General features: G+C 40.8%; 1 protein-coding gene across 1 annotated transcript; it reads left to right on the forward strand.

Annotated features, from left to right (window-relative positions):
* Positions 1-11079: 11079 nt before the first annotated feature.
* On the forward strand, positions 11080-12268 carry LOC149798756 (uncharacterized). Its single transcript, XM_089957287.1, has one exon. It carries the CDS (start codon positions 11080-11082, stop codon positions 12136-12138), a length of 1059 nt encoding a protein of 352 aa, XP_089813413.1. The 3' UTR covers positions 12139-12268.
* The last annotated feature ends 12149 nt before the right edge of the window (positions 12269-24417 follow it).

Below are 24417 nucleotides of genomic sequence, written 5' to 3' on the forward strand. Positions count from 1 at the left end.
TGGCTAGCGGTAACAACTGATGCTAAAGAGGATAATGTCGCTGATACATTTACATGGCACCTGGCATCAAAACAAGGCGTTTCAGCCCCGCGTCATATATTTATAGCGCTACAGAATAGGGATCGATTGGGTAATCAAGAACGAAGCCATATGATATTTGATCGATTAGGAGTCAGGGAGGTTTCGCTGAGAATAAACGGACAACAGGAACCATCCGAGGATGTACAGCTTAATTACGACAACAACCATGTCGCACGTGTGTACCATCGATTGCTGTCATATATGAGTCGTGATCAAAACGTCGACACCGGTTTGCAAATATCACAACTTGATTTTAAAAACCTGTATCCGATTTATTACTTTTCGCTGGAACATCTTGATTTAACGAGACAGTCCGTCGTTGATATACACTTCCGAGCTCGTATAGCCCCGGGTGGTGTTGATTATAGAGCGGTTGCTGTCATTCTCAGCGATAAATCAATGCTGTTGGAAGGTGTTGGTGGACGAATGAGAATCGTTGATGCACCAGTGGAAAACATGTAATTGAAAACATAAACGCGTTTACAATAAAAATATCGTATAGTGTTGTCGGTGTAGAGTTGACCGATGGTCAAGTCAAGAAATTACGATCAAAGTCGGCTAAACAATGTGGAACCACAATAACGTTAAAGCCGTCACAGATGGCAGGTGGTAATCATAAGATATCGTTGACGGGGCGTCAAATAAAACATTTCAATGATGCGATGAAGAATAAAAAGGGTGTTCAAATAGATTTTTCGGCCGCAGCGATTAAAAACATGGAAAAGACCGGCGGGATATTTCCGTTGTTAGCTGCGATTCCAGCGTTGATTGCCGCGGCGGCCCCAGCAGTGGCGAAGGCGGCGGCGTTAAGAGCCGTTGGTAAAGCATTGAAGAAGGCAACCGGGAAAGCCTATAAAAAAAAGAAACGAGGACGACCCGTAGCCGGAAAGGGTCTAAGACTACCGGGAACCCCGTATTCATGGTACTCGGGGAAGGGTCTAAGACTACCGGGAACCATTTATTAACGCAAGAGTCAATGACTCCTATGTCTAATTTTGATTTAATAGATGCCGCAAACGCGTTAGCGATAAAAAACTTCAGAGGTGTTTTTATGAGGGATCAATTGCCGACAAAACCAAGGAATATTGAAACCGGTATAATTAACCTCGATAAATCCTCCGGAGCGGGAACTCATTGGGTTGCATACGCAATTGACCCGCGTGCGATCGTCTATTTTGATTCATACGGGTTAGCCCCGCCAAACGAGTTCATGCGGTATATCCGGGCGTGTTCAGCCCCGGTTTTTTATTCCACGCTGCCAACACAACAATTAAGTGACCCACCGATATGCGGCCGTGAGGTATTGAACGTACTCGCGGAGATTTCATCATCGCGTAAACCACCTCATGTGGTTATAAACGAATACACTAGTGGGGTCGTAGAGGCCCGGCGGGTTAATTAAAAACACTGTGTTTTTTTTACAATAATAATGATTGATATCTGGGGACGACCGGTTTCGGCGCTGAAAGAATCCACGGAAACGCTCGCCACCGATGACATAAAAAAACTAATCGAGGATGAAATCGCTGATACGTTAAATCTAACCAGTGTTGACCCGGGCGAAATAGTTGTATTTCAAGATCGTCAGGGTAAATTAAAATCCAGTAATGTGTCGCTGGATGACGTTTTAACACGACAGCGTAATGCCGCCGAGAACACTATCGCGCTATATACCGGCGACGGACGACTTAAATCAGGTGAATCCATCTTGACGATAAATGGAAAAATAAATACACTGGGCGACAATTATATATCCATGTCGAATTCGTTAAAAAATTTCTATGATAAATTTAACGCGCAAGCAAATCAGTTCGAGGGGATACAAAAGTCTGTCACCGGTATACAACTCACTACTGCTAGTTTTTTTGGGACCCCGACGGTGACCGAACCGAATCTTGTAGGGATAAAAAATAGTATTTTGGAGTTTACAACGCTGTCGGGTCAATTTACCTCGTTACGAAAAAATATTAACAGGGTTGATGACGCCGTTGATAAATTCTTTGGTAGAAAAAATGTCAAACCGGATGAAATTACAATAACTATAAATGATATCACTGCGTATGGACAGGAAATAGAAACAATCAAAACTGATGTTGCAACGAACAAAAGGAGTGTAGACGTGCATGAACGGGAAATAGAAATAATCGGCGCTAATGTTGCAACGATCATAAATAATGTAGACGCGCATACACAGGACATAGAAATAATCAAAACTGATATTGAAGCGAACAAAAGGAGTGTAGACGCGCATACACGGGAAATAGGAACAATCAAAACTGATATTGAAGCGAACAAAAAAAATGTAGACGCGTATTGGCGGGGAATAGGAATAATCAAAACTGATGTTGTAGCGAACAAAAAAGGTATAGACGTGCATACATATGAAATAGGAACAATCAAACTTGATGTTGCAGCGAACAAAAAAAGTATGACCGAGAATACACAGGAAATAGAAACAATCAAAACTAATGTTGCAGCGATTAAGGGGAATATAGACGCGCATACACAGGAAATAGGAACAATCAGAGCTGATGTTACAGATATCAAAGACAGACTACCGGAAATGACAAAAATAAAAATCCCTCATGAGAACACCATCAACACAGTATACACGATTCGGCATGGATCATTTATCTGGACTCCTACACAGAATATAGTAAATATTACCGCAACTGTTAAGGGCATTTATCGATTGACACTGGTTTCAATGATGCAGTTTAATATATCATCGTCGAGTTCATTCGGGTTTAACAATACAATATCAACAATTATAGACAAGGACGCAACTGAACCGTTTACAATTAGAGCCGTTGATAGAATTTTAACCAGGGCAAATATTACATGGTATGTGGAATTTGTAGCGGATCTAAGTAATTAAAAACACTAGCTCTTTTAAAATAAAAATGACCACCAAGGTAATTGAATCAGAGGTATCACCGACGTCACATCAATATCGATTCAATACCGTAAAAGAATTCTCCGCGAATTTGAAAACGCTTTCCGAACAATACCGTGTAAAAATAAAAAGATACCGTCGAAAAATAACCGCCATCGACGCGGTCGTGTACTCGGTGTCAGGTATAGTAACCGGTACCGGTGTTATTTTATCCACGGTGACCATGATGGCCCCGATCGCTGTTCCAATCGCTATCTCCGCGGCGACAACAATTGCTGGAGTCGCCAACGCAATCACTAGAAAGATATCATCGTGTTCTCAGAAAAAACTCAACGAGTATACAGTAAAACATCAAATAGTATCCGACGCGTACTCGAAATTATCCGGGTTGATCTCGTTGGCGATAGATAATTCGTTTATATCCGATGTTGAATTCTCCACGATGGTCCAGTTGTATGACTCAAAAATCGAGGATTTTCAACTGGAAGCTGGAAACCACGTCGCTGAAACCACTTCAATGGGCTCAAAACATTCTCCTGAAAACAAGCAGGTTGTTAATATTCGGTGTTGAAATTAAACACTAGAAACAGCGAATAATAATAATGTCGCTGAACCCCGAAGGGTTTCAATTACTTCAACGGATCGCGGAGAACACCACTCCGGTACAAACAAGTATGATATCGATAACATCAACGAAGCCAGAATTCAGTGTAAACTTCCCTTCTCCGATTCCAGTGAAGGAAATAGCGCTGGCAAAATTGCGAGTATATCACAGTTGGCCTAATATCAGAGCGGAAGCATTTAACGGACAACAACCTAATAACTCGCTGGTTTTTGCATGGACAAATAAACCCAATGGGACCCCAGACTGGAAGGAGGTTACAATACCAACTGGGTCATACAAAGTAGACCAAATCAATAAAGAATTTCAACGCAGGATAAAATCGATCACAGGAAAAGAATCAAAAATCGCTATTACGGTTCATGAACCGACGTTATCGTCGACGATTGAAATAAGCACACCGGGGTATATGGTTGATATTTATAACAGTTCAATAAGAACCATACTTGGTTGGCCCAAGAATCCACCTCATGAAAGTCCGCGGGAATTTCACACGAATGCGCAATCGTATCATGAAATTAATCCCAGTTATCGAGATAATTTGTCTATTATGAAAAACACGTTATTACCCAGCGGGTTTATATTTCAAGACAGGAATACCATTGAATGGTATTTTATGTATAATGAAACTCCTGAATCGCTCGTCATGGTCACAGTTAATTTAAATGATATCGATAGTTTTTTTATCGAGATTAATCGTAATTACCGATTGCAACTAGAACAACTACGGAAAACAAAAGCACAAAAACACGTTGAGGTGTTAAATCAACTTATATCAGACATGGAATATATCAATGAACGAATCGTTAAAATAATATCCGATAGCAGCGATGATGATAAACAAAAATTCCTAACCGAGTATAATATCACAGAAGCCGATTTACCCGATTTCAAGTTTCCAGGATACAACGCGCCAGAACTAAGAAAGTCTCTTAATGATTTTTTCGGTCCATCAACTATCCTCAGACACGATAACGGAGAGGGTGGTAGGCATATTGCCCCATACAACGTAAATATCGCATCGGTGATAGCAATCAATCTAGTGTGCGATGTTATCGAAGGGAGTTACCAGGTAGATACCAAGCAATCAAATCAAGCTCAACAGGGGTATATCCTTTATTCATTTTCACCAACAGCCCCTCCCGGATTCTTAATCGTTGAAAGCCCGATTAATCCGGTCTATATGCGATGCCATAATCGGTTTTTAACAAGAATTAATTTCAGACTTACCGATCAGTCAAATAACCTAATTGATCTACAAGAGGAGGAGTTAGTGATCACTCTGTTTGTAAGATCATTGTAAATAGCCCCTTAGCAGCAGGGGGGCAATGACATCGACGCGGTCGTCGCGCTTTTTTACCGGACGCTGACGACGCTGGGATCGGCGCGCAGAAAGTATTAATTAAACCAAATGACGATTGGACGACCCCCCGACGACGACGTCGTTTTTTTTTACCGGGCGCTGACGACACCGGATCCGCTGAGTGCAGAAAGTATTAATTAAGCCAAATGACGATTGGACAAAATGTCCGATTCGCCCCCCCCCCCCTGCTGCTAAGCTTTACGAGACGCTTGACCTATTTCACATGTATACTATTGGTTTGGTCTCTTTAATTGCTTGCGACAATGGTCCTGATTAAGTGTGGTATCTTTACGAAATTCAAGCTATATGAAAACATTCAACCGATATGTAGTATACTTGTAATATCAACTTTCTTTGGTCATAAGAGTGGGACGTTAATTATGGCCAGTTAAACGGGGCTAGCGAGACTTCCAACCCCAAACGCTACACTCTGGGTAACGATATCAGTTTCCACTAACAGGCTGTCTCAATTGCCATCCTTCTTATATATGAATCAAATGAGTCACTGAGATCACCCATTCCTAACAGGATTCGGCAATATTTGCCTTTTAGGACCTCCGACATAGTCTTAGCTCTGGCCTCGATCATAATGTCAGTACTATATCGTATCTTTGAAACTTTATACCACAGCTTCAACGAAGAGGGAAATAGAGAAAACCTCTCGCAGCTCCAACGAACCCAAGCAATCAAGTCATAAGATGTACCAAGAAACAAAAAAGATCCATCTAAGGCATGCCAGACGGAAAACTCTTCTAAGTCTTACTTCTCAGCTAGGGCTCGGTTTCTTAGAGCGATTCATGAGAAACCAAGATAAGAAAAGAACAGGTTTGTTACAGATGTTCACCCCGGGAACCTTCCAGCAGGAAACTTACACCATGTTCATGACGCCAATTCGATCATCCTGGCGGAGGTATGACTTCAGCACTCAAACATGATTTTCGAAAGAATGCCATGGCTACCTGTGGGCGCTGTAAATCGTCTTTAAGGACCTAGATGTCACTTTCCTCGACCCTCCGCGGCAATCATAGTTTACTCTATCTATAGACGTCTCCAGTGACTTAAGCAAGGAATATATTCTGCTCAGGAAATAAATAATTTGCTCACGAAAAGGGTGGTAGTAATCGTTCATAACAGAAACTCACCGGGAATTCGCTACATATTTTCCTTGTTCCAAAAAGCAAATTGAAAGCTGCAGCACGTCTCAGCTAGTACACTCGGCCACCACGTCTCAACTAGCAAACTCGGCCACCACGTCTCAACTAGCACACTCGGCCACCACGTCTCAACTAGCAAACTCGGCCACCACGTCTCAACTAGCACACTCGGAAACCACGTCTCAACTAGCACACCCGGTAACTACGGCTTGAGATCTATATTTACGAGATCGGTCCTTAGTGCAGTTCAGGAGGGAGATTTTGCAGTCATCACAGACTTCTAAGATGCGTACTTTGATATTCTCATACACTGGTCTCCAATGAATTTGCTGAGATCCATTTTCATGGATACTGTTTACAAATTTAGGGCATTTTCATTGGGTCTGAATCGCAGTCTATTGGTCTTAACATGTACCAAACATAAAGTCGGGTTACACTTAGAACCATATCCACATGCCTGACATCGAACTACCTGGATGACATTCTACAAAGACAGAAAGGAAAGCAATTGTTTATACCATAACTTGAAATGTCTTGCATTGCTTCGCATTCATTGTAAACAAGGACGAATTCGTTCTCATTCTGTCCCAGGGTTTCATTCACATGGACATAGAGGTAAAGTCAGTTTTGAATCGAGTTTGTATCCCGCAAGAACGTGCCTTGAATAATATCTGAGTGGTGTCATGCATCGAGGCTAAGAGTCAAATTTATTACCAGGAATTATTTCGCCTCTTGTGTCTTCTCAATGCAGCGATTTTTGCATGATTTTTGCCGATTTTTCGTGAGACACATAAAGGTGATTATTCTAACCGTCTCAGCGAATGACAGGACATATCTCGGCTACGATCATCATCCCTCTCTATGTAATGGAATTGTGTATACGAATATGCCTATGCAATATGGATGTTTAGCTGGGTTACCTTGCCGTGTGCGGCGTTACCAAGTTGTGTACTATTTTTAACATTGGATATTTAGAAATACTGATTTTCTTTCACGCACCGATGCACACACAAAGTGTCAGCAGTGTGGAACCCTTTTATCTCGAGTTCTCCGTCAGCAGAGTACTTAAAGCCGAAATTCTCTCTGTGTCGTCACAATAGAGATAAAAGGAAGCGGTTAGAGATAAGTCAAAATAAAACTGCATTCTTTCTGCTATCAACTGTATGTGACGAAATTGTCTAACATAGAGAATGTTTCGGACTTTATTCTAAACTTTCTAAAACGTGCTAACTGCCTTATATGACGCCATATTATTGGATAGAACACAGTCAGTTGCTGCTTGGACAGATTAAGCTGAGCTGACAAGTTGCATTAAATGTTGAGAAATGTACTAGTTTTTGTAAACCAGTGCAATTATTCTTGTCGAAAATATTCATCTTGTGTACAGTCGTCATTTTGAAAGAATTTAATGTGCAAGAAAGCCAATTAGTATGCATGCATACTATTACGAGTCCATGCTCTTAAAATAAATAACATAAAAAAGCGAAAAGCAGCAAGCTTTGTAAAATTCAATACATAGTTTATTTCTTTAGAAAACAAGGTAAAAATGTAACGAGAAAAGGAATCTGCGGTATTACGAATCAAATCCCAAAAAATCATATAGTTACAGACCCAAGTCCTAATAATTTAAAGTCCTGAATATAATTCAGTAAAGTCCAAATTAAATCCAAAAACTGAAGATGATTATATGTCCTAGAGTGTTGATTTGCCAACAGTCTTTTGTTGAATCACAGTAATATAATTCCAGGTTTGAATTCAATATAAATTCCAGTGAATGTCTCAATCCAATAAGTTTATCATAGCACGTTTGTATTTCCAGAGAAAATAATCGCTTGAATTCAATAATTTGAAGAATTAGATTCCAGCCCGAAATGAAATACTGGACACAACATATAATAGAACTTGACTGTGCTAGAACTTAAAGCGCGAATGAATTTTCCTTTGAGTGACAATATTATATTGTTTACTGCTTGGTTTCAGGACACAATTAGCGTTTTCTAAAAAAACAAAGTATTACCTAATATAAAATAACCTTCTAGAATGATTTGATGTTTACGAAATAAAAATATTAGTTACTATAAGAAATCTATTACTAAAATTAAAATATAGAACCTGAATTATGTCAGGTAGACCAAGAAAATTCCAATAATCTTGACCGAGACCCAAATAAACATATTTACTTCTGTTAATAATAATTCTGATTTTAAACCCATTCACAAATAGAATAACTATCTTTGTATTAGCTGTTTACAGAGACAATTTTAAAAAAAATCATTTCAGGTGAAGAAGAAATGAACTCAGTTTTGGACAATGTCAAGTTCAACATGCAATGTTACATTACAATAGCATGTAATGAAATAAAAACAAAAAACGAACACCTAATAAACAATGCAAATTAAATATAAATAACAACACGTGATGTATATAATTGTATTCGTACTTAAACGTCTCATGTATTACACGGTTTACTAATTGCTTTTTTAGCTGTTAGGGAGAGTCGCTGAAGTGTGAGTTTTGTGTAACCCAAATACTCTCGTCAAAGGTAAAGTTGGTTCAAATGGTGATACTGTTTTATTCATTGTGGTCAAATGTTCTTGACCAACGAGATTTTTGAGGGATTTTGGCGAGGCTGGGAGAAGCGGACAAAACAAGGCGGCTCTGGTACCTACAGGCAGTCTTCCTTGAAGCTGTTTATCCCCTCAGAGACATGGTGCCTTTTGATCGTGCCAAGAAACGCTGTTCGTAATGATGTCCTGATATTCCGACATCTCAACATTCGTCATTTATCTCAGTCAACAAGGCCAACCAGATTCACAATCATATGTGTTCTTGCTGAGATTTTCTCACACTTTGTCATTGTGGATAAATTTACGCATACTAATAAAGCCAACTGTCCTTGTGGTCTTGCTCGAATCTGAACCACTTTGTGATACATAAATCTGCATGTTCCAACTTTCGTCTCTCCAATTCAAATCCAAATCTCTGTGTAGTCGGCGCCCTTTCTATGTACTGGAAGAGGTGAAATTCATACTGCTTCCTCCAACCTCCAATGCCACAGCACCCCCCAACTAAACGATTGACCCCCGTTGTCTTACAGAAATCTAGTGTATCTGAGTACACATGTATCATATAGGTGGAGGCTGTGACTTCCAGGAAATTACTAACTTCATTTGACTGATTAAACAATCGCAAATACAGATGTTTGCTTTCAACAAAGAAATGCCCGACGTGCTAGGGTGAAACATATCAGATAGACCGCTAGAAATAAAATTGTACCGCTCAAGTGGTGGACAGATTAATCCGACAAGAAGTCATACCACTTTGAAACAAATGAAGAAAACTGTAAAGCGTTCTTACAGTAGTGCGACGAGAAAAAACATTTCTCCCTCAAAAGCGTCTGCATCGCAAATATCTAAGATCCTCATTATGTTCCTCGAGGAGATGACGTTAGCTGCCATCACCATCAGGGGATATCATTATCAGATTTCAGACACATTTCGCATAGAAGGAATGACAGGCATGATGTTAGACGTCTAAAACTTTAGAGACCACTTTAATTTGCCTCGACAGAGGCTTTAAAGCCCACCTTGTCGAAAAGGGAACCTACCGGTGGGGTGGTTGACAAAGCATTATTTAGACCACTGTCAAGAATCCCGTTGACTCACCTAAGGACTACATTCTAGTCACGCTAGCAGTAATAGAGAAACATATGTCTTATTAACTGACACGAACTATCTATCGTCTCGACACGATGTTGTAGTTTCTATCAGTCTTTTCTTACCTTGCTTGAAGTCAGCCTTTTATATTTAAACTGTTGTTTTCATCTAAACTTTCTAAAGGTAACCAAGTGTAATTTGTTGCTTATATTTTACCACTGAAAGAATGACTGGATAATATTTAGCTGGATCTCTGTTGTCGTGGGCGAATTTACTGTCTGCACATTTAGCAAATAACTTGCCCAAGGGAAGTTTTACCTAAGGGAACTTTTGTCAGTAATAGTTGAATTCGACTTGTTCGGATCTATATCAGTTGCGCACCAGTCTACCGTTCCAGGTCACGCAGCAGCTTCGAGACGACACGGGTTACTCTGCTTTTGCTGATTTTGCCGGAGAAAATCATTCTGAAGACAGTGTACAGTCACTGACCTGTACTGACCCTAGCCCTTGTTGAAGAGTCGATTCACATACGTTAACGAAACGATTTAGAGCCTGCATCGAGGTAAAGGCTTGCAACTCGGCCCATATCTTGATGTCTTGACGTATTAAAATTGGATAGTTAATTTAAAAAGGAAACCAATTTTTTTGAGTAAAAACATATACATAAAAAAACTTTCATACTAGATTTAGACATTCTTCCAGTAATCAATTTCATATGATTCTATGTTTCAGATTGCGAATCTGCTGTTTGTACCTTCTGTCCACCAGGACAATATAATAGTTACGGAACCTGTAAATATTGTCCGGAGGGCCAATATCAAAACCAAACAGTTCAAACAACAGCTTGTTTTTCATGCCCTGTCGGTCATTATCAAAATCAAACCGGTCAGACATCCTGCCTGACATGCTCAATGGGGCAGTATCAAAATTCAGTCGGACAATCAAACTGTTTAAACTGCTATCAAGGTCAGTATCAAAATCAAACTGGTCAGCCGTCATGTTTAGCATGTTCGACTGGAGAATATCAAAATGAAATGGGTCAGGCTACCTGTTTGTCTTGTCCCAAAGGACAGTATCAAAATCTCAAAGGTCTATCATATTGTTTGACCTGTCCAATGGGTCAATTTCAAAATGTCACTGCTCAAAGCTCTTGCATTCCTTGTCCGTCAGGACAATATCAGTATCTGATTGGAGAATCAGCCTGCGTTAACTGTCTTCGAGGTCAATATCAAAATCTCACGGGTCAAACCGCATGCCTGCCGTGTCCGATTGGTCAGTATCAGAACAGCACTGGGGAATCAGTGTGTATGTCGTGTCCTTTCGGGTTCTTTCAAAATAACACCGGCCAGGTTTCTTGTCTGGCCTGTCAATCTGGAGAATTCCAAAACATAACTGGTCAGTCATCGTGTCTTTTTTGTCCCATTGGAGAATATCAAAATCTGACTAGTCAGTCGTCCTGTGCGTTATGTCCACTTGGTCAATACCAGAATCGTACAGGGCAATCATCTTGCATATCTTGTAGATCGGGGTATTACCAAAACCGCACCGGCAAGTCTTACTGTTCACCCTGTCCAGTAGGTCAATATCAGAACCTCATTGGCCAGCAATCTTGTGTATTGTGTCCAACTGGGCAATTTCAAAATCTTACTGGTCAAACCTCTTGCATTCCTTGTCCTACTGGCCAATATCAAACAAACATTGGTCAAACATATTGTTCATCTTCTCCTGTCGGTTACTATCAAAATGAAACCGGTCAGGCAGGTTTTGTTCCCTGTCCAGTGGGACAATTTCAAAATCAATCAGGGCAGTCCTTTTGTTTCCCTTGCCCTGAAGGTCAATATCAAAATCAAACTGGTCAGGCTCTCTGTTTGTCTTGCCCTTCTGGTCAATATCAAAATCTAACCGGTCAGTCATCCTGTATACCTTGCACGATGGGCCAATATCAAAATGAAACGGGTCAGGCTATCTGTTTGTCTTGTCCCAGAGGGCAGTATCAAAACCTCAAAGGTCAATCATATTGTTTGACCTGTCCAATGGGTCAATTTCAAAATGTCACTGCTCAAAGCTCTTGCATTCCTTGTCCGTCAGGGCAGTATCAGTATCTGATTGGAGAATCAGCCTGCGTTAACTGTCCTCAAGGTCAATATCAAAATCTCACGGGTCAAACCGCATGCCTGCCGTGTCCGATTGGTCAGTATCAGAACAGCACTGGGGAATCATTGTGTATGTCGTGTCCTTTCGGCTTCTTTCAAAATAACACCGGCCAGGTTTCTTGTCTGGCCTGTCCATCTGGAGAATTCCAAAACATAACTGGTCAGTCATCGTGTCTTTTTTTGTCCCATTGGAGAATATCAAAATCTGACTAGCCAATCGTCCTGTGCGTTATGTCCACTTGGTCAATATCAGAATCGTACAGGGCAATCATCTTGCATATCTTGTAGATCGGGGTATTACCAAAATCGCACCGGCCAATCTTATTGCTCACTTTGTCCAGCAGGTCAATACCAGCACCACACTGGCCAGCAGTCTTGTGTATTGTGTCCAACTGGGCAATTTCAAAATCGTACTGGTCAAACCTCTTGCATTCCTTGTCCTACTGGCCAATATCAAACAAACATTGGTCAAACATATTGTTCATCTTCTCCTGTCGGTTACTATCAAAATGAAACCGGTCAGGCAGGTTTTGTTCCCTGTCCAGTGGGACAATTTCAAAATCAATCAGAGCAGTCCTCTTGTTTCACTTGTCCTGTAGGTCAGTATCAAAATGAAACGGGTCAGGCTATCTGTTTGTCTTGTCCAAGCGGACAGTATCAAAATGTGATTGGTCAATCATCGTGTCAGCTGTGCAACATCGGTCAATATCAGAACCTCACTGGACAGCCAAATTGTCTTTTGTGTCCAACTGGCCAATTTCAAAATCGCACTGGCCAGCAGTACTGTCTCCCTTGTTCTATTGGCCGGTATCAAAACAGCACTGGCAATACATCATGTTCATCTTGCCCTGTCGGTCAATATCAAAATCAAACTGGTCAGGCTCTCTGTTTGTCTTGCCCTTCTGGTCAATATCAAAATCTAACCGGTCAGTCATCCTGTATGCCTTGCACGATGGGCCAATATCAAAATGAAACGGGTCAGGCTATCTGTTTGTCTTGTCCCAGAGGGCAGTATCAAAATCTCAAAGGTCAATCATATTGTTTGTCCTGTCCAATGGGTCAATTTCAAAATGTCACTGCTCAAAGCTCTTGCATTCCTTGTCCGTCAGGACAATATCAGTATCTGATTGGAGAATCAGCCTGCGTTAACTGTCCTCAAGGTCAATATCAAAATCTCACGGGTCAAACCGCATGCCTGCCGTGTCCGATTGGTCAGTATCAGAACAGCACTGGGGAATCATTGTGTATGTCGTGTCCTTTCGGGTTCTTTCAAAATAACACCGGCCAGGTTTCTTGTCTGGTCTGTCCATCTGGAGAATTCCAAAACATAACTGGTCAGTCATCGTGTCTTTTTTGTCGCATTGGAGAATATCAAAATCTGACTAGTCAGTCGTCCTGTGCGTTATGTCCACTTGGTCAATATCAGAATCGTACAGGGCAATCATCTTGCATATCTTGTAGATCGGGGTATTACCAAAACCGCACCGGCCAGTCTTACTGTTCACCCTGTCCAGTAGGTCAATATCAGAACCTCACTGGCCAGCAATCTTGTGTATTGTGTCCAACTGGGCAATTTCAAAATCTTACTGGTCAAACCTCCTACTGGCCAATATCAAACAAACATTGGTCAAACATATTGTTCATCTTCTCCTGTCGGTTACTATCAAAATGAAACCGGTCAGGCAGGTTTTGTTCCCTGTCCAGTGGGACAATTTCAAAATCAATCAGGGCAGTCCTTTTGTTTCCCTTGTCCTGAAGGTCAATATCAAAATCAAACTGGTAAGGCTCTCTGTTTGTCTTGCCCTTCTGGTCAATATCAAAATCTAACCGGTCAGTCATCCTGTATACCTTGCACGATGGGCCAATATCAAAATGAAACGGGTCAGGCTATCTGTTTGTCTTGTCCCAGAGGGCAGTATCAAAACCTCAAAGGTCAATCATATTGTTTGACCTGTCCAATGGGTCAATTTCAAAATGTCACTGCTCAAAGCTCTTGCTTTCCTTGTCCGTCAGGACAATATCAGTATCTGATTGGAGAATCAGCCTGCGTTAACTGTCCTCAAGGTCAATATCAAAATCTCACGGGTCAAACCGCATGCCTGCCGTGTCCGATTGGTCAGTATCAGAACAGCACTGGGTAATCAGTCTGTATGTTGTGTCCTTTCGGGTTCTTTCAAAATAACACCGGCCAGGTTTCTTGTCTGGCCTGTCCATCTGGAGAATTCCAAAACATAACTGGTCAGTCATCGTGTCCTTTTTGTCTCACTGGTGAATATCAAAATCTGACTAGCCAATCGTCCTGTGCGTTATGTCCACTTGGTCAATATCAGAATCGTACAGGGCAATCATCTTGCATATCTTGTAGATCGGGGTATTACCAAAACCGCACCGGCCAATCTTATTGCTTACTTTGTCCAGCAGGTCAATACCAGCACCTCACTGGCCAGCAGTCTTGTGTATTGTGTCCAACTGGGCAATTTCAAAATCGTACTGGTCAAACCTCTTGCATTCCTTGTCCTACTGGCCAATATCAAACAAACATTGGTCAAACATATTGTTCATCTTCTCCTGTCGGTTACTATCAAAATGAAACCGGTCAGGCAGGTTTTGTTCCCTGTCCAGTGGGACAATTTCAAAATCAATCAGGGCAGTCCACTTGTTTCACTTGTCCTGTAGGTCAGTATCAAAATGAAACGGGTCAGGCTATGTTTGTCTTGTCCAAGTGGACAGTATCAAAATGTGATTGGTCCATCATCGTGTCAGCTGTGCAACATCGGTCAATATCAGAACCTCACTGGACAGCCAAATTGTTTTTTGTGTCCAACTGGCCAATTTCAAAATCGCACTGGCCAGCAGTACTGTCTCCCTTGTTCTATTGGCCGGTATCAAAACAGCACTGGCAATACATCATGTTCATCTTGCCCTGTCGGTCAATATCAAAATCAAACTGGTCAGGCTCTCTGTTTGTCTTGTCCTTCTGGTCAATATCAAAATCTAACCGGTCAGTCATCCTGTATGCTTTGCACGATGGGCCAATATCAAAATGAAACGGGTCAGGCTATCTGTTTGTCTTGTCCCAGAGGGCAGTATCAAAATCTCAAAGGTCAATCATATTGTTTGTCCTGTCCAATGGGTCAATTTCAAAATGTCCCTGCTCAAAGCTCTTGCATTCCTTGTCCTACTGGCCAATATCAAACAAACATTGGTCAAGCATATTGTTCATCTTCTCCTGTCGGTTACTATCAAAACGAAACCGGTCAGGCAGGTTTTGTTCCCTGTCCAGTGGGACAATTTCAAAATCAATCAGGGCAGTCCTTTTGTTTCCCTTGTCCTGAAGGTCAATATCAAAATCAAACTGGTCAGGCTCTCTGTTTGTCTTGCCCTTCTGGTCAATATCAAAATCTAACCGGTCAGTCATCCTGTATACCTTGCACGATGGGCCAATATCAAAATGAAACGGGTCAGGCTATCTGTTTGTCTTGTCCCAGAGGGCAGTATCAAAACCTCAAAGGTCAATCATATTGTTTGACTTGTCCAATGGGTCAATTTCAAAATGTCACTGCTCAAAGCTCTTGCTTTCCTTGTCCGTCAGGACAATATCAGTCTCTGATTGGAGAATCAGCCTGCGTTAACTGTCCTCAAGGTCAATATCAAAATCTCACGGGTCAAACCGCATGCCTGCCGTGTCCAATTGGTCAGTATCAGAACAGCACTGGGTAATCAGTCTGTATGTTGTGTCCTTTCGGGTTCTTTCAAAATAACACCGGCCAGGTTTCTTGTCTGGCCTGTCCATCTGGAGAATTCCAAAACATAACTGGTCAGTCATCGTGTCCTTTTTGTCTCACTGGTGAATATCAAAATCTGACTAGCCAATCGTCCTGTGCGTTATGTCCACTTGGTCAATATCAGAATCGTACAGGGCAATCATCTTGCATATCTTGTAGATCGGGGTATTACCAAAACCGCACCGGCCAATCTTATTGCTCACTTTGTCCAGCAGGTCAATACCAGCACCACACTGGCCAGCAGTATTGTGTATTGTGTCCAACTGGGCAATTTCAAAATCGTACTGGTCAAACCTCTTGCATTCCTTGTCCTACTGGCCAATATCAAACAAACATTGGTCAAATATATTGTTCATCTTCTCCTGTCGGTTACTATCAAAATGAAACCGGTCAGGCAGGTTTTGTTCCCTGTCCAGTGGGACAATTTTAAAATCAATCAGGGCAGTCCACTTGTTTCACTTGTCCTGTAGGTCAGTATCAAAATGAAACGGGTCAGGCTATCTGTTTGTCTTGTCCAAGCGGACAGTATCAAAATGTGATTGGTCAATCATCGTGTCAGCTGTGCAACATCGGTCAATATCAGAACCTCACTGGACAGCCAAATTGTTTTTTGTGTCCAACTGGCCAATTTCAAAATCGCACTGGCCAGCAGTACTGTCTCCCTTGTTCTATTGGCCGGTATCAAAACAGCACTGGCAATACATCATGTTCATCTTGCCCTGTCGGTCAATATCAAAATCAAACTGGTCAGGCTCTCTGTTTGTCTTGTCCTTCTGGTCAATATCAAAATCTAACCGGTCAGTCATCCTGTATGCCTTGCACGATGGGCCAATATCAAAATGAAACGGGTCAGGCTACCTGTTTGTCTTGTCCCAGAGGGCAGTATCAAAATCTCAAAGGTCAATCATATTGTTTGACCTCTCCAATGGGTCAATTTCAAAATGTCACTGCTCAAAGCTCTTGCATTCCTTGTCCGTCAGGACAATATCAGTATCTGATTGGAGAATCAGCCTGCGTTATCTGTCCTCGAGGTCAATATCAAAATCTCACGGGTCAAACCGCATGCCTGCCGTGTCCGATTGGTCAGTATCAGAACAGCACTGGGGAATCATTGTGTATGTCGTGTCCTTTCGGGTTCTTTCAAAATAACACCGGCAAGGTTTCTTGTCTGGCCTGACATAACTGGTCAGTCATCGTGTCTTTTTTGTCCCATTGGAGAATATCAAAATCTGACTAGCCAGTCGTCCTGTGCGTTATGTCCACTTGGTCAATATCAGAATCGTACAGGGCAATCATCTTGCATATCTTGTAGATCGGGGTATTACCAAAACCGCACCGGCCAGTCTTACTGTTCACCCTGTCCAGTAGGTCAATATCAGAACCTCACTGGCCAGCAATCTTGTGTATTGTGCCAAACTGGGCAATTTCAAAATCGTACTGGTCAAACCTCTTGCATTCCTTGTCCTACTAGCCAATATCAAACAAGCATTGGTCAAACATATTGTTCATCTTCTCCTGTCGGTTACTATCAAAATGAAACCGGTCAGGCAGGTTTTGTTCCCTGTCCAGTGGGACAATTTCAAAATCAATCAGGGCAGTCCTTTTGTTTCCCTTGTCCTGAAGGTCAATATCAAAATCAAACTGGTCAGGCTCTCTGTTTGTCTTGCCCTTCTGGTCAATATCAAAATCTAACCGGTCAGTCATCCTGTATGCCTTGCACGATGGGCCAATATCAAAATGAAACGGGTCAGGCTATCTGTTTGTCTTGTCCCAGAGGACAGTATCAAAATCTCAAAGGTCAATCATATTGTTTGTCCTGTCCAATGGGTCAATTTCAAAATGTCACTGCTCAAAGCTCTTGCTTTCCTTGTCCGTCAGGACAATATCAGTATCTGATTGGAGAATCAGCCTGCGTTAACTGTCCTCAAGGTCAATATCAAAATCTCACGGGTCAAACCGCATGCCTGCCGTGTCCGATTGGTCAGTATCAGAGCAGCACTGGGGAATCTTTATGTTACGATTGCTCTATGGGAACTTATCAAAATCAGACTGGTCAAGTAGTATGTGAGACTTGTCCCGCTGGGACGTATCAGAATTTGAGGGGACAATCGTTTTGCACACCTTGTCAACCGGGTACATTTCAGAACTTCTCTTCCCAAATATCTTGCCTTATTTGCCCAAGGGGGAGCTTTAGTAACAGGACAGGTGTCCATTTGTGTAAGCCGTGTGAAGTCGGAACCTTTCAGAATTCGAGCGGACAGTCTTCATGTTTACCATGCGGGAAAAATAAGACGACAAGATCAGAGGGATCAAAATCTGAAGACGTTTGTTACAAAGGTAAAATTACTGTAGATATTTCGTAATGGTATAGTGTCAAGTATGCACGCCAAATTCGATGAATAATTTGTACGTAAATAGAAAATATAAAGTTAGTGACACAAACACTATCTTTAGCAAAACCCTCCTGGTAAAACAAGTAAATGCTGTGAAACGTTGTCTGTTTTAAGGTCACCGAACTGTCTAAGAACAATAGATATATCGTCTAGTTACCGTTCGCGTCCCTTTTTTAACCGTTAATTAATACGCTAAGATACAGCAAAAAATAACTTATAATAACCTGTTTTGTCACGAACCGAAGATATTTGTGCTAGATTGTGCGATGCAATTTTGAGCATTGTCAGATCTGTACTTTTACATCCATATTTAATTATACTACATGTATATGCTCCACAGATTTTCGTAAGTCCTCGAGGAAAGAGTGCATTACAATAATCTGATTACCTCATGCGCTCTTTGGAAATATGGTACTTACCAGAACTCTATATTTTCTATCTGTAAAAGGTGTATGTAATCATGTTGTTTCATTGTATTTTCTAACAGAAGTATTCTTTCAGATAACCAATTTCTGTTTGGATTGGAATATGGGGATACTCGTCTTAATATAAACGAAGATGCTTGCAGTGACAGAATTGCTGTTTTACCACTTAGGGTGTTTGGGCGAAGATATGAAGACATTTACGTAAGCACTGGTTCTTTTAAATTGATTCTATTTAATTTATGAAACCGTCACTAACTGATGCATCAGGACCTACTCCCATTCTTTCTAGCGTGGTAATCACTTGTGGTAAAATCTTAAATTCCTTGTAATAATAAGACTATTCTTGTTCTACTGTTAAAACATAAAATGTGTTCAAATGCGTGAATTATGTTTATCCTTGAAGATTTTAAAAAGTACATCAACAAATTAAAATAATTACAGATCTTGATATACCTAATGCTTAAGTATTTTGAGCGCATGTCTGAATATTAATTTGGCTTAGAAGTATACCTTGTGGAAATGACGGTAATCACATAAAATCGATACAAGCAGAACCAGTTTGGCAAGAAGTTGCGGTTACTGGCTGCTACACATTGTGGCTAAAACTGATATCATGTTAAGCTTTACAAAGCTCTCACTGAAATAAATCTTTCATAGCACAATACCCGTCAGACTAATCATGCCCTGCCTACAAGTACCTAGTAAAATCTGGCCAATTTTAACCGAATTTCTGCTTCTGTCGTTGTCTGCTACAAACTGAAGTCCGTTCACTTGTTAAAAGTCATTGAATTCTTGAATTGTCTAGATTTGTAAGGTATGAGTCCGCATCAGTGAATTATCTTTTTCGAAAACTTTAACAGTTCACATAATTAATTGTTTTGAATCGGACTTTAGATACTTTTAACTTTATTTCCGATCATGTCCACGTATTTCAGATTTTCCTTTAATAGGACTAACTATTCACATGTCTATTTTCAGATTTGTACTAATGGAGTTATCTCTTTAAATACCAAGTACACAAATCCTAATCCACCAAATACACACATCTCCGGATTTTCTTTTCTGTCCACCTACTATACAGACATTGACCTAGGAGTCTCGGGAAATGCTGGGGCTATCTATTACCAAGTATATACTGTAATAAAGAACAGGAGTCTCACGATGCATGAAAATATTGTCATGGCACAGAACATCATCAAGAATGCTGAAAATAGGTCTTCTTTCGCTGTTAAGGTCCTTTTGATAGTGACATGGTCTCAGGTTAGACCCTTTCCAGCGTCTGAACGGGACAATGAGGTAAATTCAAACAGTCTCTCGCCATTTAGGGAAATCCTAAACTGAAATGTACATAGATACAAGAAAATGTTAATTTTGAGTGAATGGACACCTAGAAAGATTCGTCCAGGATCAAATATAATACATTTAAATACAAATTTACGCAATTTTTATTTAAAATGTATTTCATTTGCAAGATTCAGTTAATTTTTACCATTCAAACTATGTAATGGTTTTCTCCTTTAATTTCCTAATGAAAATTGTATCATGAGAGGTACAGCAATTTGTTAAGGTAACATATATGTTAGTGGTACTGTTCACTGTACTTAGCGAAGAAACGGTCGACTGGGGCATTGACCGTCATCATGTTTCTGAAATATGTTTATTGTTTATAACTAGCACTTATCTAATCAAAGGGTATTTTAGCTTGATATATCGAAATGTGAATGTCTGCAGTAGTTTCAAAATAGAGGTTTAGGTTTGCCGTCTACCTCACTGGGATGGGATCAAACTTTGCGGAGCTTAAACTGCTGATTTTAGATAATCCACCTCCCATCCCTCCCTCAATAGCCACCTCAATCTTGATAATATATTTAAATAGATTTGTGTGAAATATTATAACATACAACTTGAGGGCAATGTATATAAGCAAAAACATGTACGACTGGGTAGAAATAAAACGTGGGAAAAACTGTATGAAGCAATGCTCACCATCGAGAGATTGGTACAGTTTATGCCAAGCGGGATATTAGCAAGGAGAAAGAATGAGGCTGCCTTGCAGATGGACGACAAGTTCAAACTTCCAAGTGCAAGGTTGAGCCTCCAGTTCTGGCTCCTATGTACAGGAATGAGTCTTAAATCCAGGCCCCTAGACGGGAGATAAAACCATTTGTTTCGGCTCCTGAACGCAGGGTTGAGTGCATTGTCCACAGTCACACAGGATATCATTGGCTAGCTCAGATACGAGCTGCTCAAAACAGTGGACATTGCAGGGAAAACTGCAGATTTTAAAATGGCGGAAGGGGAAAGCTGAAGAGACTGCAAGTCAACCGAGCAAGAAAAACATGTGCTCAAAGCTGATGATTTAGTATTTTTAGAAAATAATCAAGATCCTATTTGTGCTACATAACATGTGTTTCTAGGACTGTCACCTCATCATGCAAGCTACTGGAACAGACTTGACGGAAAATATCAACGCCATTATAAACAACATGGAAATGCGTGGTTTTCTCACTGACGCAGTTGCTATCCTCCAGTTAATGAACAACAGCCTTGATAAGCTGACCAAATTCCAGTCGGTACCCAATGGATACGTCTATGAGATCAACATGGTGTACCTGCTGATCCCAGAGGCAATTTGCATTTCAGAGCTGACAACAAGGTTTAGTGAATGAGCTGGGGAGTTTCTTTGAATGCAAGAAGGTGGTTCGCAGCCTGCGATAAAAGGGACGATATACAGTTCATTACAGGAACATAGCAATATACACGTATTGAGATGCGTGCCACCAATGTTCGCAGAGCACTGGAATTCGACAAGAGCGAGTGGATATCGCAATACATCTAGCACATAATGATCTCAGGACAAAGGGGAACAAAGGCTTGGAGAAGGAATTCTTTAAGCTGCTAAATGGCTCAACCTTGGGAAAGAAGATAGAAAATCTGAGAAAGTATATCAAAGTTGACCTGGTTAAGCTCAAAGGTGCGAAAAACAAAGCTTGTAACCAGGATGCCGACCAGACGTTGCTTTTTATTCAACACAAGCCACGCTTACGATCTATCCATGGTACATCAATTTTGGATCTGAGCAAGTTCATAATATATGATTATATTACACGTGACACCAATGACCTCCCCATTAGCATGGAATCGGAAGATCTATACCGGAAAATTAGAAAGGACGACACCATATGCTATACAAGCGACTAAATGCGGGCGATCCGTTGTCAGCAAAAATCTGTCGGAAAGTTTAAGGACCAATGCAAGTAACACCAATCGAGGAATATCTCGCGTTACGCCCGTAAAGGTGCAGCATTACGATCGCGAGATGGACGCAGACCTTTGTCAATGGGAAGTTCTAATAAAAAATAATACCAAGAAGCTCATTTAGGAGCGAACGGATACATCGAATGATGTCGGAAAGGACAGTATCGTTTCAAAGGCTGTCGTTAATACCCTTATCTACTGGAAGGTCTTTCATCATATGAGCATCATACGAAACAAGCACCTCAATACAGAGGTGTACTGTATTAGCAAGATCATGCCGAGTCCTTCTGTCGCGAAATAGTGGATGTCGCCTGCATTTCGGAGTAGTATTCATGCTGCTCACCAAAAATGTCGTTGGCAAATTTCTTGTGAATCTTGGATTCTTGTCGCCATTTTTTGAGGTATATGTTAACAATTTTGCTAACACTGTGCAGCGATCCTTTTTGCTTATCTGTGGTGATGACCACTGTAACACCATGCAGCACACTCCACACTTTGATTTTAATCACTTGACGATCGAGCTACTGGCTACAGCAGTTATACAACGAATGTTACCGTAATAATAAAACCCACTGGCACTCTCAGCAGTAGAGCTGTCAGCGTTAATAATATTGTTAGCAGTGGGAAATACCATACCCGATGTGTGTACAGTTCTGGTGTTACCAGACCCTTAATGACTCATCTTTTATCTATTGTATAATGCAGATGATCATTCAATTGCTCAATCGATTCCATACAGAAGTCAAGCCTTCCTCGAGTAACTGATTTGCAATATCTGCATCTTTCAACAGGTATCGCTGATCAGGATATATTCACAAGAGCGCCTGGCCGCTTACCACATACATTTGCTCCATAGTTCTTCACATATTTGAGAGATATCTAAACGCCAATATCCCTAACATAGCGAGGTTTCCAATCACAAAGAGTTTCATAATACTGTGTGTCGGAGAAGGATTATACTAGTCGGAAAGTTTCGATTAGGTACTGAGCTCGGGGGCATCATCTTTGAGACTACTAATTAGACAACTACTGCGTCTCATCAAAGGTTGTGGATGAACTGCTATTTTGGCCAAGTACTCACCCTCTGCAGCAGTACCTTTTGACTCCTAGAAAAGAGGAATGAATACATCAATATTGCCCTTTAGCTTTGGCACAGAATGCAGTTAGTTGGTACTTTAGTATTTTCAGGCACAATCTGCAGTTCTTCGACAATGTAAATTCTAATTCCTAAAAATGGTATATAGATCGCTGACCGGTATATCAAACCTATCAGCCAGGATGTATACCCCGAGTAACCATACAGGATCGGTAACACGGAGATTCCCATATCCCTGTTCTCCAGGTGTACATAGTGACCATATCATGATATTTTGTGGCAGGTACTTCTCTGTCAGGTCAACCGACAAATATTTTTCAACAAGAGCTATATTACCTTGTTATTTAGGATTGCCATAACGACCGGTAGGTGACGCACCCACTAAATGCTGCGCTTAGTAATCTCGCTCTCAGAAAGTAACATTTCTTGAGTGTACTGTTAACCAAACAGTCTCTCGGCTAGAGTACGGTTAAACCGCTCCACAATGCCCTGTCACACTTCAGCAATTTGAACCACTTTGAGGTGCTTATGTTTGTGGATACGTGTCAGGTCCTCCGCAAATTTGAAATTCTCTTTGTAGCCAAGAGCTTGGCCTTCTTGTAGCCACTTGCAACATCACCTTCGGTCAGGGTAAACGTGTGTTTGCATCGTCCAACCTTGCTGTGTGGCGCAAACAATCGGTGTACAGCCTTTTTCAACGCCCTTCCAGTAACCTTGCAGGTCTTAGAATATTGACTACAGCTAGTATTTTTTTACGTTTAACCAGTTAGTGATACTAAACAAATTCCAGTCTGAACACGCAAAAACAGAATGCCTGCACTTGTCAGCTGGAAATATTTTAAGACCACTTAACCGACGGCGACAAGAATCACAATGATACAAATCATCTTTTATCTCTGCTCCACGAATTAGGGAGTGCACAAATCAGAAAACAAAAACTTGGATGTAGCAAGATGAACCGAGTTGGGGTCAGATTATTACAATAAAGACACTAAGAATGATACCGAAAATACGATGTTTAGTTTTAGATGATTAAAGATAGAAAAAAACTTCTACAAACTCGTGCGCATAAATTCCAAGACTGGATTGTTAACACAATAGTGCGCACTGAGTTAAATAACTGAACGATAACTGAAATAATATTAAAAAAATATTATACTGTTCCTTACTGGAACGAATTGTAAGATGTAATTTAACGTGAACAGTCAACAATAGTAAATTAATTGAAATTAAACAAACAAACAAAAAATAAGCAAAAGATCTCAATAATTAATCACTCAAGCAATGATACGTAAATTTCAAAACAATGATATGGTTTCACTCAAATAGATATAACGGGTTTCATATAAGCAATGACATGTTTTCACTCAAATAGTACTAACTGGTTTCAATTAATTGTTTTTGATCAAATAGTGATAAACAATTTAATATAAATTTAGACGTATATCTTGTGGCATCCAGTTCATAACCACAATGTATTTCCATCCCCACCGATCTGGAGGATGATCAAAGAACCACCACGAGTGGTCCGCCTC

Source organism: Sinohyriopsis cumingii, chromosome 5 (assembly GCF_028554795.1).
Source record: "Sinohyriopsis cumingii isolate HCF-2022 chromosome 5, ASM2855479v2, whole genome shotgun sequence".
NCBI classification, from domain to species: Eukaryota; Metazoa; Mollusca; class Bivalvia; order Unionida; family Unionidae; genus Sinohyriopsis; species Sinohyriopsis cumingii.

Bases quoted from the DNA above. Each gene is read 5' to 3' on its own strand.
- LOC149798756 (XM_089957287.1), top strand. From the start codon at position 11,080: ATGTCGTGTCCTTTCGGGTTCTTTCAAAATAACACCGGCCAGGTTTCT.